The sequence below is a fragment of the Dipodomys merriami genome, unplaced genomic scaffold, assembly GCF_024711535.1.
Source record: "Dipodomys merriami isolate MVZ:Mamm:240054 unplaced genomic scaffold, mDipMer1.0.p SCAF_19, whole genome shotgun sequence".
NCBI lineage: Eukaryota > Metazoa > Chordata > Mammalia > Rodentia > Heteromyidae > Dipodomys > Dipodomys merriami.
Window position 1 is genome coordinate 8,503,807 of NW_027203270.1, and position 15,779 is coordinate 8,519,585.

The following is a 15,779-nucleotide window of genomic DNA, read 5'->3' on the forward strand; positions in this document are numbered from 1 at the left end:
TTAAAAAATCTCATGTAGGGCTGGGAAGGTGGCTCAGTGGTAAAGCGCTTGCCTTGCATGCATGAGGCCCTGGGTTTGATTCCTCAGCACCACATAAGCAAAAAAGAAAAAAGCCAGAAGTGGCGCTGTGGCTCAAGTGGTAGAGTGCTAGCCTTGAGCTGAAGAGCTGAGGGACAGCGCCCAGGCCCAGAGTTCAGGCCCCATGACTGGACCAAAAAAAAAAAAAAAAAATCTCATGTAAGCTGGGCGCTGGTGGCTCACACCTGTAATTGTAGCCACTCAGGAGGCTGAGATCTGAGTTCAAAGCCAGCCCAGGCAGAAAAGTCCATGAGATTTTTTATCTCCAATAAACTACTCAAAAGGCCAGAAGTAGTGCTGTGGCTCAAGTGGTAGAACACTAGCCTTGAGTACAGAGAGGCTCAGGGACAGTGTCCAGACCTTGAGTTCAAGACCTAGGACCAGCAAAACCCCAAGAACAAACAAACAAAACCAAACCCTTGCAGGAGCTGAGAAGGTGGCTCAGTGGTAGAGTGCTTGCCTCGCATGCATGAGGCTCTGGGTTCGATTCCTCAGCACCACATAAGCAGAAAAAGCTGGAAGTGGCTCTGTGGTTCAAGTGGTAGAGCGCTAGCCTTGAGCTGAAAAGCTGAGGGACAGTACCAGGGCCCAGAGGTTAGGCCCCATGATCAACAAAACAAAACAATTTTGTTCTTCAGGTGGTCCTGAGAAGCAACCTCATTTGGGAATGATGTGTGGCTGTGTCCATATATTCATATACTTTTTCTATATGTACATCAAGCCCTTATGGAACTTGGAGTTCTCTTCTTTAAAAATAAAGTTGATATTGAGCATACTTAAGTTCTTTATAAATTGGTAGTCTCACTAGTAGTACCATTGTGCTGTCCTCGGTGCTTGATGTACTAGAAGAGCCCATTTCCTAGTCATACTGGACAACAAAGAGCTTTTATAACTTTTATGTAAATTGCTTTAGAGCAAGGCCCCTCTGCTGCATTATCTGTCAGGAGTCACAAGGGAGGGTTTTTGGTGAAAGTGATAATGTGGAAACCACTGGAGGTCTGAATAGGGAGGTGAGTCCAGTTATAACCAGCCTAGGTAGGATGAGAGGGATGCCTGGGGATTCTCTGTAGACTTTTACAATGAAGCCAGTGTGCCAGCTGCTTCATTATCCACAGCCAAAGCCTTTATTGAAAATAATAGATGCTTACTAGTCAATAAAAGTGAGTTTCAGATTCTTTGCTGAGTTTATGACCTCCAGAAGCATCTGAGTTAAAGTAGAATTAGGTGCTAGGTACAATATGGAATTAAATTTGGCTTTAGGAAGCAGACTGACAGTTTTTTGTTTGTGCCAATACTGAGGCTTGAACTCAGGGCCTGTGTGCTTTCCCTTAGGTTTTTCTGCTTAAGGCTGGCATTCTACCACTTGAACCACAGCTCAGCTTCTGGCTTTTTTTCTGCTAAGAGATAAGTCTCAGATTTGTCTGGTTTTGAACTGAAATCCTCAGATCTCAGCTTCTTGAGTAGCTAGGATTATAGACATGAACCACTGACTCCTGGCTCAGAGTAATTGTTTTAGATCCCAGCTTCTCTTTCTTCTTCACCTTGCTGTTTTAGGAAAATTACTTTTTTTAAAAATAAAATGGCAATATTGGGGCTTGAACTCAGGGTCTGGCACTCTTACTTAGCTTTGTTGTTGTTGTTGTTAAAGGCAAAAAAGAGTCTCTTGCATTTATCTACCTTGGCTGACTTTGAATGGTGATCCTCAGATTTTAGCCTTCTAAGGAGCTAGAATTAAAGGTATGGGCTACCAGCGTTGGGCTTGAGATGTGACTATCTATCTGTCTATCTGTCTATCTATCTACCTATCTATCTATCTATCTATCTACCTTTCTTTCTTTCTTTCTTTCTTTCTTTCTTTCTTTCTTTCTTTCTTTCTTTCTTTCTTTCTCTTTCTTTCTTTCTTTCTTTCTTTCTTTCTTTCTTTCTTTCTTTCTTTCTTTCTTTCTTTCTTTCTTTCTTTCTTTCTTTCTTTCTTTCTTTCTTTCTTTCTTTCTTTCTTTCTTTCTTTCTTTCTTTCTTTCTTTCCCAGTCCTGGGACTTGAACTCAGGCCTGGGTGCTGTCCCTGAGCTTTTTTGCTCAAAGCTAGTGTTCTACCACTTGAGCAACAGCTCCACTTCCAGCTTTTTGGTTGCTAACTGGAGATAAGATTCTCACAGACAGGGCTGGGAAGGTGGCTCAGTGATAGAGCGCTTGCCTTGCATGCCTGAGGCCCTGGGTTCGATTCCTCAGCACCACATAAGCAAAAAAAAAAAAAAAAAAAAAAAAAAAAAAAAAATCTCACAGACTTTCCCGCCCAGACTGGCTTTGAACTGAGATCCTCAGATCTCAAACTCCTGAATAGCTAGGATGATAAGTGTGAGCCACTAACAGTAGGTTTAAGATGTATTATTATTATTATTATTATTATTATTTTATTGTGAAAATACTGTACAGAGCGGTTACAATTACCTGGGCAAGATAATGAGTACATTTCTTATCAAGCATTGTTGCCTCCTCCTTTGTTTCCCCTTCCCATCTCCTAAGATGTAGTTTTAAATCCAGCCCCCTACTCAGCTCTTGCAGAGAGTGTAAGAAAGAGTGAGGACTAAAGCTAAGAGCCAAAGAATATATATGGGCAAGAAAAAATGACTCATAGGACAATTAACAATCCTATAAAAGAATTTTTCAGAATGGGTTGTTGGCATGTGCCCAGTTATTATCAGCTGGAATAAATTACTAACACTATCCAAATTCTGCTGTATGTATTTGGACGGTAGCCCAGGAGCTCTGATTTGGATAGGAGGTATTGAGGGTGGCCCCATTAAGTAATACCTGGCATCCATTTCTTTATTCTCCTTTCTCTCTTTAGGGCTTTTTCTTTCCCTCTCTCCTTTTCCTTCTTTCAAGCTGCCTTTCCCTCAACTTGCCAATCAAGTCATAATAGTCCTAGGCTGAGCCTCTGGTTTCCAGTTGCTAACACCTGTCTCCCAGCTAAATGAATGGGCTCTTTTGTAGGCAGGACATTAAAGAAGCTGATTAGTACAATCCTGGCTTAAAGGGTCCATTAGTAATACCACATATGTAAATTGTGGCATGATTTAAAGCCATTGTAGAGATTAGTTTCTTATACTATGTATTTTTTATATTGGATTATAGTGTCAGTTGAATATTTGGATCTAAACTATGAATCTGTTTATTGCCTAAACAGGCTAATTTCTGTCATTGATTTGAATCATTTATATTCTATAGAAGTTCTTACCCTTAAGGGCCTTTGTATTGTTCACTAAATGTCTAGTGTGTAATACAATTAAAGTTTTGTTCACTGAACTGCTGACATAATTAGTTTAATTTCTGCTCCTTTATATATTCCTGTTGGCAGCTGGAAAATTAAAATACTAGATGTTGCATAAAACTGCTTTTTTTGAGCTGTGATTTTACTGTCAGTTGAATGGACTTAGGCCCAAGGGTACATTTTTTTTTTAAGATGTCTTATTCAACTTTCCTGTAATAGTCTTTCTCTCTATAGAATTAATGTATTAAGACACATAATTGGCTATTTAGGCATTCAGAAGAGACAGTGTTTGGCCTTTTTACCCTGTGATTATATTTCTTCCTACATCTCTTTTGAGGAAATGTGTATAATTTTTGGAAACTCTTAAGTATATTACAGTTACATGAGCATGGGAACTTTTGCAAAGACTCGAGAATGGAGTGGTTTTCCCTGATAAGCCTGTATTATTTAATCCTCTCTGCAAATGGCTGGTCTGTTCTTTTGAGATCACAGCACTGGTAGACCTGATGTGACAGTAGGGAGCTGTGATGCCCGGTAAATCCTGTGCTCGTTCCTCCTCGTGTTTTGCAGAGATGGCTCTGGTCTTCAGGAACTGAGCCTGCTCTCAAGGAGACTTTACATTTAATTACGCTAATCCCCATTTCATTTCCTTCAGGATTCCTAGAAAGGTCCTTACCAGACTGCTGATTTCATGGCTGCGACCTACACAGGTTTTTATCTGTGTTAGGGCAAGGCTGCTAGCCTTTATTTTTTACTTATTGATGATTTTAATGAATTGACCTTGGTCTGGTAGTTTCTCCATTCTCCTGTCTTATAAAAAGGCCCAAACTAACCCTGCCTTCCTCCCTCCTTTTTTTTTTTAATGCTAGTACTGGGATTGAACTCAAGGGTCTGGGCATTCTCCGTTAGCTTTTTCTCTCACAGTTTGTGCTCTATCACTTGAGCCACAGCTCCCCTTCCTGAATTTGGGTAATTAATTAGAGATGAGTTTCATGGACTTTACTGCCTGGGCTGGCTTTGAACTGTGATCCTCAGATCTCAGCTGCCTGAGTGGCTATGACTACAGGCATGAGACACCGGTGCCCAGCCATAATCATCCTTTCATCTGCCTAGTATGTGTGGAAGCCTTGAGTTCAAACTCCAGTACTGGCTGGGAATGTGGCTTAGTGGTAGAGTGCTTGCCTAGCATGCATGAAGCCCTGGGTTTTTGATTCTTCAGTGCCACATAAACAGAGAAAGCCACAAGTGGCACTGTGGCTCAAGTGGTAGAGTGCTAGCCTTGAGCAAAAGAAGCTAAGGGACAATGCCCAGTCCCTGAGTGCACGTCCCAGGACTGGCAGAAAATAGAAAAAAGAAAAACTCCAGGACTACAAAAAAGAAAGAAAGACAAGCAAAAAGAAATGAAAACTTCCCTGTTGTCTTCGTAACCTAATCTTTTAGATTCATTAGACTGAATTTGAGGACATTTGAATTGTTTAATAATTATTGGTGGGAGATGAGGTATGGTTGTGTTGTTGATCTCGAGCAGTGGGCTCAGTGATCTTATGACCTCAGCCTCCAGAGTAGCTATGAGTTTTGGATTTTGTTGAGCTGGAATTAATATGGGTCTTCTCTGAAGCTACATGTTGGTTAAACCTGGTCTCCTAGCATACATTCACATAGCTTTTCTAGAATTGAATCTAAATATAGGGTTTCATCGTCTCTGGGCTGAGGAGTTGGACAGTTGTTTGTAACCGCTGGATTCCTTCTGAGAGTAGCTGTGGCCACCCCCACTTGCAGCCGGTAAGACTTGCTGAAACATTTTCACTGTCTGCATTCTCTATAAAGAAAGCAGCCGAGTCATCCTGAAACGTGTCTGGAAGCTAGGCCAACTGAAACACTGGCCTAAGCGTTAACTGCACTTCATTAGTAATCAGCACCCTTGTTTACTTGTAACTTCTGGATTATGCCAAAAGGTTTAAAAGGAAGAAAAGCTTTTTTTAAGAAATGGGGCATTCTCTTTTCTATCTTTCCTTCCTGTTTTATTCTTTTTTTGCTTTCCAGTGTCAGTACTGATCACAAGGACCAAGAATTCATACATATTATCTTAATAGTATAAAATATGTAGGAATACCCCACGAATTTTTTTTTCATAATGATTAAGATACATGCTTTAGAAATAACCAAATGGTGCTGTTGACTTCTCCCAGTGGTGAATGAGTACTGCAGGGCCAATTGCAGTTAGGTTGGCTTATGTGCTCTGAACCATGCTGCATTATTATCTTACAAGGTGTGGATGAAGGTGACTGATCTATAAGCCTTTTATTTACTTCTTCATTTTTGCAGCATTGGGATCTAAACTTCGAGCTTCTTAACTTGCTGGCTTAATTCACAGATGGCACATGACCATTTAAATCACCCCTCCAGCCCTGTTTTTTGCTGGCTTTTTTAGAAATGGAGTCTTGCCAGTTTTTCTGCCTGGGGCTTATCTCAAGCCACAATCATCTAGATATCAGCCTCCTGAGCAGCTAGGAATATAGGCATGAGTCACTTTTATTTGAAAATGTTGGACAAGGGAGAGGTATAACTTGGGGAAGGAGGGCAGAGTGTTGTAGGCTCTAGCAAGGGTGGATCAACTGAAGTTTAGGCTAGTTTTGAGGAGTAATTTACTTAGTCAAGGGTGGTTCTCAGACAAGGAATTGTTGCAGATAAGTAGCCATGCATGGACAATTTGGATTTTTAACTAGGGGTGGAAAGGACCAGGCTAAGAAGGTGTCATGAGAAGGAGTAATTTTGGGGACAATAGAAAGTTCTGAGTCCAGGTCCTCAAGTTTGTCTACATTTCTATGTTTTGGCAAGGCGAGATTTGAGCACAGTTCTTGGTGGTTAGGAGAGTTTATATATTCTTCTGGGCTAGCTGATATACCTTAGCCAGTGTTTACTCAGTGGGAGAAAGGGGTCTGTCAGAATATTTGTGGAACAGAGCCCTCTGCCTTCCCAACCCACCCTTGACCTTATAGTTGGAGTACAAACTCCAGGTGACCAAATCATCACCTCTAATCCCTGAACCTGCTCAGGGTTACCTAACGTTGAGCCTTTCACTTGGTTGCAGGCCAGCAGCTGGCCTGCTGACAGCGAGGCCACTGTTAATGGGGGAAATGCAGATGACAGTTCTGTAGTTCTCTTCCAGATGGTCTTCATCAGATTCCCAAATTGCCATTACCTGATGGAATCTTTTCTATAGCACACCACACATCTCCTGTAGTACCCACACTGATATTAGAAATGAAAATAGATGTACAGTTATAGCTAATTTGGTTTTTATTAGACGTACAGGCTGTCCAGAGTGTTATTTGTGGAAATGCTAGCAAAAAGCCACCTGAAATTTTTCTCCTTGTCTCATCTTTTTAGAAATATCACAAACATTGTAAAAAAAGAAGTCTCTAGGACTGGAAGTGTAACACTGTGGCAGAACCCTGGCCTAGCATGTGGGAAGCCTTGGAGTTTAATCCCCAGCACTATGAGGCGGGAGGAGAAGAAACACTCTAGGAAAGAGGGCTTTTTTTTTTTTTTTTGTCGGTCCTAGGGCCTGGGTACTGTCCCTTCTGTCCCTCAGCTCTTCAGCTCAAGGTTAGTGCTCTACCAACCACTACCACTTGAGTCACAGTGCCACTTCTGGTTTTCTGGTAGTTTATTGGAGATAAGAGTCTCATGGACTTTCCTGCCTGGGCCAGCTTTGAATTGTGATCCTCAGATTTCAATCTCCTGAATAGCTAGGATTATAGGCATGAGCCGCCAGTGCACAGCAAAGAGGGCTTTTGGTTTGTTTTTTTTGGATGAGGAGCTTGGGGCTTGAACTTAAGACCTTGGTGTTGCCCCTGAACTTTTGTGCTCAATGCTAGTACTCTACCACTTGAGCCACAGCTCTATTTCTGGTCTTTTGGTGTTTAAGGAGATGAGAGTCTCACTGATTTTCCTGCCTGGGCTGGCTTTGTACCATGATCCTCTGGTCTCAGCTTCCTGAGTAACTAGGATTATAGGTGTGAGCCATCAGCTCCTGGCAGTTCAAGAGTTTTCGTCATGTCAAGAAAGCAAATTTTAGCCAAGTGCTCATAGCTTACACTTTTAATCCTTGCTATTTAGGAGGCTGAGCTTGGGAGGATCAAGGTTCACAGCCAGCTCAGGGAAGAAAAGTCATCAAGACTCCCATCTCCAAAATAACCAGAAAGGCTGGGTTAGAAGTGTAGCTCAAGTGATAGAGTGACAGACTAGTAAGTGTGAGGCCTTGAGTTCAAACCCTAGTAACAGGAAAAAGAAAAAAAAAAGGTGTTTTTTGTTTTTGTTTTTTGCCCGTTGTGGGGCCTGACCTCTGGGCCTGGGCGCTGTCCCTCAGCTCTTCAGCTCAAGGCTAGCGCTTCACTTCCGGCTTTTTCTGCTTATGTGGTGCTGAGGAATCGAACCGAGGGCCTCATGCATTCAAGGCAAGCACTCTACCACTGGGCCACCTTCCCAGCCCAAAAGGTGGGTTTTTAACACCATAATATATAGTTAATTGTGTCATTCATTCATTCATGCATTCATTTTATTTGAGACTGGGTTTTGTGTTATATAGCTTAGCTTGTCTTGAACTTGAGATCCTGTGTCTCAGTCATCATGTGTGCCACCATGCTCAGTTTGTAGTTAAATATGTGTATTTTAATATCATTGAGTCTTCCTTACCAAATGACGGAAAGTTAAAAATTGCAGTTGCATATTATAAATGTTATAAAGGTATATTAAGAGCTAGGCTCCAGTGGCCCATACCTTTAATCCTAGCTACTCAAGAGGCTGTGATCTCAGGATCGAAGTTCAAAGCCAGCCCAAGCAGGAAAGTCTGTGAGATTCTTATCTCGAGTTAACTACCAAAAGACCGGAAATAGAGCTGTGGCTCAAGTGGTAATAGTGCTAACAAAAGTTCCAGTACACACACACACGTAAAAAGCTGGGTTTGTCACCAGTGGTTTGTCTGTAATATCAGCTACTCAGAGGCTAAGATCAAGATGATCTGAATTTGAAGCCAGTCCAGTCTGAAAAGGTTCAGCTCAAATTCAGCAGCAAAAACAGGGGTTAGAGGACTGGCTCAAGTGGTAGAACACCAGCTGTGAGCCAAGCACCAGAGACTGACTTCAGACCCCACCCAGTACAGGTTAAAAATAATGTTGCTGTTACTTCTTTTTTTTCCTTTTTTTTTTTTTTTTCCAGTCCTGGGGCTTGAACTCAAGGCTAGCGCTCTACCACTTGAGCCACAGTGCCATTTCTGTCCTTTTCTGCTTATGTGGTACTGAGGAATCAAACCCAGGGCTTTCATGCACGCTAGGCAAACACTCTACCACTAAGCCACATTCCCAGCATCCTGATGTTACACCTTAGCTTTAGATTCCTTCAGAACAGTAATGACAGAGTTGGCACTTAATGGCATGAAAAGTTGGTGTTTCTTAAACTGTGTGAAAGTTTTCTTCCTCCTTCCAGATTGTTGCTCACCAATATTTTTGTGAAAATACAAGGAAAAATGGATTCCTAGGAAAGTCATGCACTTGGGTGTCATCCCAGTGTCAGTGCTGTGCAGTTTCTAAGTGCTGCTTATCTTCACAGGGGCCTTTAACATGTGGGTCCCCATGTATTCTTTGAATAGTATTGTTCTAGATGGTTCTGAGAATGTTGTAGGAACTTGACAGCATTTTCTTCCTGGCACCACTTGTCACTGAGCTATCTAGAACTCCTAGTCCTCCCTGGGGAGGACTAGGACACCATCACTTGGTGACTTCCTAGCTCAGAACCACAGATTTTTTTTTTTTTTGTCGGTCGTGGGGCCTGAACTCTGGGCCTGGGCACTGTCCCTCAGCTCTTCAGCTGTAGACTAGCGTTCTACCACTTGAGACTTAGCCCCACTTCTAGCTTTTTCTGCTTATGTGGTGCTGAGGAATAGAACCCAGGGCCTCATACATGCAAGGCAAGCACTCTACCACTGAGCCACCTTCCCAGCCCCAGAACCACAGATTTAATACTAATGAGGCTTAGAAGGAAGGAGATTACCTTCAATGTATTTTAGAGTAAATTGAAGCCAGCCTGGTGGCTCAGGCCTCCACTCCCAGCTACTGTGGAGGTGGAGATTGGGAGAGGAGATATAGAACTAGAGGATCACCATCCAGGCATGGTAGTACATGCCTGTGATCCAGTGAGAGGAAGCTGTAGGTAGGACTAGAAGATCTGGGTCAATACTGGCCCCAGTCAAAACCTTAAGATCCTATCTGAAAATAAAGTTAAAAAAAAAAAAAAAGGGAGTTGGGGCTAGGGATCAAGTGATAGAGTGCTTGCCTAGTCAGTAAAGCCCTGACTGTTCAAATGTCAGTACTGCAAACAAACAAATAAAAGATTAAACTGATAATTTATGTTTGGTGCCTGTCTCACAAGGCTTATTCAGCACTTCTGACTAAACACTAGAAAGAAGTTTCCAACTTCTTGGTCTATAATTTAACTCACAATTAATAAAGATACTTAAAGAGGGGGAACAGAAAATAAAATTTTGTAGTGTGCAGTTTCTTTTAGGGACTTCAGCTTTAATTTTGTTTTTATTTTGGCTTTCTGAAAACTTATTAATAGTTTAGGAAAAAGTGTTATTAATGTGTAAAGCTATACTGTCAAAATTAGCGTCACTCTGAGGTTGGGAGAAGAATCTTTCCATGCAATACTTTTTGTTCTGGTTTGATTGCTTAGCTGGATGAAATGTCGAACTTGATAGATCATTGGAGCGTTATTTTGGTAGTTAAACAATAATGAAGCTGTTTGGGTGTTTGTGGGGAACACTGCTTCCTGTGTCTGGACTTTGCACTGGTGTTTCAATTGTTGAGTAGCAAGGCTGGTAAGAAAATGCAGCTTCTGTGGCTCCTGACCCAGCTGTCTAAACTCCTGGCTGTGCCGGGGCCTTTGGACAAGCATTGCTTAATGCTTTTGGAAACAGTTTATGTTTCTGATTCCATGAATGTCTATTGTTGCCTGAGTAGATGAGCAAACTAGAAAGGGGAGAAAGGTATTGCATTGTGTCTAGGTCATTCTAGTGAGGTAAGTTTCTTTCTTTCTTTCTTTCTTTTTCTTTTTTTTATTGCTGGTCCTGAGGCTTGAACTCTGGGCCTAGTGCTGTCCCTGAGCTCCTTTATGCTCAAAGCTAGCGCTCTATCACTTGAGCTACAGCACCACTACCAGCTTTTTATTTTTTTGTCAGTTGTGAGGCTTGAACTCTGGGCCTAGGCACTGTCCCTCAGCTCTTCAGCTCAAGGTGATTATCACTTGAGCCACAGTGCCACTTGCGGTTTTCTGGTGGTTTATTGGAGGTAAGAGTTTCATGGACTTTCCTGCCCCGGCCTGGCTTTGAACTGCAATCCTCAGACCTCAGCCTCCTGAGTAGCTAGGATTACAGGTATGAGCCACTAGTGCCCGGCTCACTACTAGCTTTTTTTCTGTGATTTAATTGGAGAGAAGAGGTTCACAGACTTTTCTGCCCAGGCTGACTTCAAACTGAGATCTTAAGATCTTAGCCTCCTGAGTAGCTAGGATTACAGGTGTGAGCCACCAACACCTGGCTTTTGTTGTTTGTTTTTAAACTGGTACTAGAGCTTGAATTCAGAGCTTGGGTGCTTTCTCTTAGTAGCTCAAGACCCACATTCTGCTTTTTTGGTGGTTAGTTGGAGATAAGAGTCTCACAAACAAACCCAGGTCTCAATTTTCTGAGTAACTGGGATTATAGGCTTGAGCCTTCGGCACCCAGTCCTGAAGTGTTCCTTCTTAAGCATCTCCAAAACAGATTCTCCCACACCAAGGAGAAGTGGCTTGTGGGACAACATTGAGATAGCATGTAGCCATATTGCCTACCAGCCTGTGAAGGGCTTTGATTATTTTAACTTTGATTCAGAATGAAGGGTAGGCCACATGAATGAGGGGATAGAGGTCTTTGAAAATCTCTCTTTCTACTGTGGCAGGTCTTGAATTTTCACTTTGAACAATTTCATTTGGTGACTGATGTAATAAAACTGTCTATACAATCAGTTCCCTTTTCTATGGGAATTGTCTGTTGGCCACAGGCACTTGGGAAGCTTTGCACATGCTCAGCAGGATTTACTCCTTCCCTTGTATACAATGATTTTTTTTTTTTCTGAATGAACTTGTATGCATTCTGAAGGAATTGGCAGCAGGGTTATTCTTTTTTATTTATTTTTGTCAGTGGTAGGGACTGAACTCAGGACCTGGGCGCTGTCCTTGAACTCTTTTGCTCAAGGCCTAGTGCTCTACCACTTTGAGCCACAATGCCACTTCCGGTTTTTTTTTTTGTTGTTGTTGGTCGTGGGGCTTGAACTCTGGGCCTGGGCGCTGTCCCTCAGCTCTCCAGCTCAAGGCGAGCGCTCTACCACTTGAGCTACAGCGCCACTTCCGGTTTTCTGGTGGTTTATTGGAGATAGGAGTCTCACGGTCTTTCCTGCCCGGGCTGGCTTTGAATCGCGATCCTCAGATCTCAGCCTCCTGAGTAGCTAGGATTACAGGCGTGAGCCACCAGCGCCCGGCTGCCACATCCGGTTTTTGAGTGATTAATTGGAGATTGGAGTTTCATGGGGACTTGTTCCCCACCCCCCCCAACCCCCCCACCCCCAGGTGGCTTTGAACCACGGTCCTCAGATCTCAGCCTCTTGAGTAGCTAGGATTACTTGGCTCTCTCTTAATCAAGAAAAAGCCCTCTGCTAGGTGCTGGTGGCTCACACCTGTAATCCTAAATCCTAGCCATTCAAGAGGCTGAGATCTGAGGACCGTGGTTCAAAGCCAGCCTGGGCAGAAAAAGTCCATGAGACTCTTCAATTAACCACCAGAAGTGGCACTGTGGCTCAAAGTGGTAGAGAACTAGCCTTATGTGAAAAAGCTCAGGGACAGCACTCAGGGCCTGGGTTCAAGCCCCACAACTAACAAAAAATAAGAGTTTTGTGTAGAACTAATCTAAAGCCTGACATTTCTTTTGCTGGGGGATCCTTCTTTCTATACACTTCATATATTACTGTGTAATAGGCACCAACATATTGTGCTTGGCAAGTAGTTTAATGGTAGAGCATCTTCCTAGTATGTACAAGGCCCTAGGTTCATTCTCCAGCACTAGGGTGGGGGACCCAAGAAAACCAAATTCTTACGTGCTTTCTCCATACCAGGGATTACTGTATTAACCCTGTTCAATCCTCCCAACAATCCTGTGAGTTGGGTAGATACTATTATTGTTTCTTACAGATGCAGAAGTACTGCACAGAGAAGTTAAAGGGCAGGCCTAACGCCACACAGCATTGGAGCCTGAGGGTCTGACTGTGCAGGTTGACATGTCAACAACTAGGCCACAGCTGTCTCCTACTCTTCCCATACTCTTATCTAGAATGATTACTTTTCTGGGTGAGTTTACAAGTAGATTCCATTTCATGTGATACAGACTTAGAACTATCATTTTATATATTACCTCCTTAAGTGTAATGGGATTTTAAAATTATATCGGTAATACCTTTTCCTTGTCTTGATAGATTTGTTTGATTAGTAATAAAGCACTAATTCATAATTTATTCCTAAATCTAAAAATTTAAATATATTTGATATTTAAGTTGGCCACCCTTAGAAGCTTATTTGGCTAAATATCTAAAGTTTAGAGAATTCATTGGTGGATCTTTATTTTTCTTTTGTTGACTTTCGTGCCCATCTACGCTGACCGCTGGGCCTTCTGTTGCAAGTTATGTGAGTGAGGTATATGGTGATGGCCATGCTCAGCTGGGCACCGGTGGCTCATGCCTGTAACCTAGATTATCAGGAGACTGAGATTCGAGAATTGCAGTTTAAAGACCATCCAGGTAGTAAAGTCTATGAGACTCTTCAATTAAGCCAAAAATGGAGCTGTGGCTCAAGTGGTAGAGTGCCAGCCTTGAGAGAAAAAAAAAGCTCAGAGACAGCCCCAAGGCCTTGAGTTCAAGCCCTAGGATAAACTCCTCTCCCCCCCCCCGCCCCCCCCCCCCCCCCCCCCCCGCCATATTCACCAGTCTAGAAAGTAAAGCTTAGCTGTCAGGGGTGAGGGTGACTGCAGAGGAAACATCTTTTGTATTTCCTTTACAAATCTCACCTAGCAAGTGCAGGGCCTGTTGGGTAGCAGCTATCCAAACTAGTAACAGCCATGCGATTGTAGGAAGTAAAGTCACATGCATCCTGTCCCTTGCCTTGCCTGCTAAGCACTGCTAGCACAGTTTACTTCTCTAACTGTCCTGGTTTTCAACTATCTTTGGTATCAAGAAGGGCATTTTGCCTGCCTGTGCAGCTGACATTGCAGCAAGAGGTCATTCTGAGGGGGGCTGCTTTGCTGCCTTCTGGCCCATTGGTTTCATTTTAAAAAATTATTATTTTTGAGAAATTATAGGTTCCCTATTACAAAATAGTACAGTGTTCCCACGTAGCCTTCGCCCATTTTCCGTTCTTATTTAATCATAGGGCAGTGTGTGTGTGTGTGGTGGGGGGGAACTCTGTGCCATTTTATCCTATGTAGGTTACTGTAAGTACTGTGGCCAGAGCTATTCTCTAACCATGCAGATCTTCCTTTTTCTATTTCTCTGTAGGTTCATGCACATCTCATTTCTTTTCCCCCACCCTCCATTCTTGACAACAAGTCTTGTTTGTTTGTTTGTTTTGTTCAAGGTTGGTGCTCTACCTCTTGAACCATAGCTCTACTTCTGGTCATCTCTAGTTTTGTTATTTTAGAAATGTCATGCAAATGTGATCTTGTGACTTGTAGAAATTCTCACTTTTCACTTAGCATCCAAGTTACATGTAGCAATTGTTTGTTCCTTTTCCTTGCTGACTGTGAAGGTATCACAGTAACTTTGATTGTTGAAGAGTGTGTGAGTTGCTAACCATTTTGGGGCTTTTACAAACAAAGCCGTAGAGTGTACAGCTGTGTGTATGGACCTAAGTTTTAATTTCTCTGGGAATACAGTTGATGGATCTTTTGGTAACTGTATGTTCAGATGCCTTTCTTTCTTCCAATCTCCACCAGAAGTAACTAGTATTTAAATGGTTCTAGATTGTTTAGTTTATATTTTCTCCCTACCTGCTGGTTACAGTGCTTTGTTCCAAATGGATAGTTTCGATGGAAGTTTTTTCTTGTGATATAAAAAAAGTCAATACTGAGGTTTATACCTAGGGACTTGTGCTTGCTAGGCAGGTATTCTGTTGCTTGAGACACTTCTCCAGCCCTTTGTTGTTGCACTGGTTATTTTTTGAGATAGGGTCTTGTTTTCTGCCCAGGAACATTCTGGACTTCAGTCGGCATATTTTAGGCTTCCCATCATAGCTGGGATGACAGGCACATGACACCATGCCCAGATGCTTTCCCTTGACATACAGTCTTGCTTCTTCTGCTTTGGTTGGCTTGAATCTGCTATCTTCCCAAGTCAGCATCCCATGTAACAGGGATGGCAGGTGTGTGCTGCCACACCCAGTTATAAATTGAGAATGAGTCTCAAGCTTGTCCTTGGACTGTGATCTCCTCCTATTTTCAGCCCCCTAAGTAGCTAGGATTGCAGTTGTGAGTCACTGGTGTTAGATCCTTTTGAATTTTTTTTTTTTGGCAGTACTAGAATTTGAACTCAGATCTTCACACTGGCTCAGTTTGCTTGCTTGACTGGTGCTCTACCACTTAAGCCATGTCTCTAGCCCATTCTTTTGCTGAGTAGTGGTGGAGTTGTATGGGCTTTCCTACTGAGCTAGCTTTGAAGATGGATCTCAGTTTCTTATGTGCCTAAGATTATGGGAGTAAGTCGTCCTTTTATTTTTATTGCCATTCTCTCTAGTCCACTCACTTTGCAGTAGCACTTGAGAACTTTACTCCTAGCTATAGTTGAATACCCACTGACCAACATCTTTCCATCCCTCCCTGCCCTTACCTTTAAGACCTAAAGGAAGTTTTATTGTTTGTTATGGTAGCTTTATTTGCCCAGTAGGATCCTGGGTGTTGGGATGTCTTTGTCCACTTTATTATAAATAATGCAATATCATTTTATGATGTGCTTTCTCACTGAGCCTTGGGGGAAGTGAGAGCTGTGAGCACAAAAGCCTTCAGAGAACGCTCAGTCCTGTGGGAATTTGTCTTCTCGTCAGCTGTTTAGTCAGATGGAGTCAGATGGAGTGTTTTCTTAAGTGCTGCCGAAATGCACAGTTCGGTCTTTATTTTGAAATCTTTCCCTCTGTCTTTTCTCCCTCCTCCATTACTTTGATTACCTTGATGGGACATTCAAGCTGCGCAGCAGTATCCTTTTATTTGCAGAGCCTACCAAAGCCAGCTTGACGATTAATTGTAGGCGAGCAGGTAATCGTATCTGCTTGGCTAGGAATCACCCTTCAAGATGAGACACAAGT

General features: G+C 42.5%; 1 protein-coding gene across 8 annotated transcripts in view; it reads left to right on the top strand.

The window, feature by feature from the left end:
* Positions 1 to 15,779, top strand: part of Rffl (ring finger and FYVE like domain containing E3 ubiquitin protein ligase) — an 88,947-nt gene that overhangs the window by 16,219 nt on the left and 56,949 nt on the right. For 4 of the 8 annotated variants that reach the window (XM_070027202.1, XM_070027201.1, XM_070027203.1 and 1 more), the window contains exon 2: positions 12,627 to 12,782. The exons of the other annotated variants lie outside the window; for them this stretch is intronic. In XM_070027202.1, the coding sequence (XP_069883303.1) occupies positions 12,713 to 12,782 (70 nt within the window). In that variant the 5' untranslated portion in view covers positions 12,627 to 12,712. The remainder of the gene's footprint in view (positions 1 to 12,626; positions 12,783 to 15,779) is intronic. 8 annotated transcript variants of the gene reach the window in all.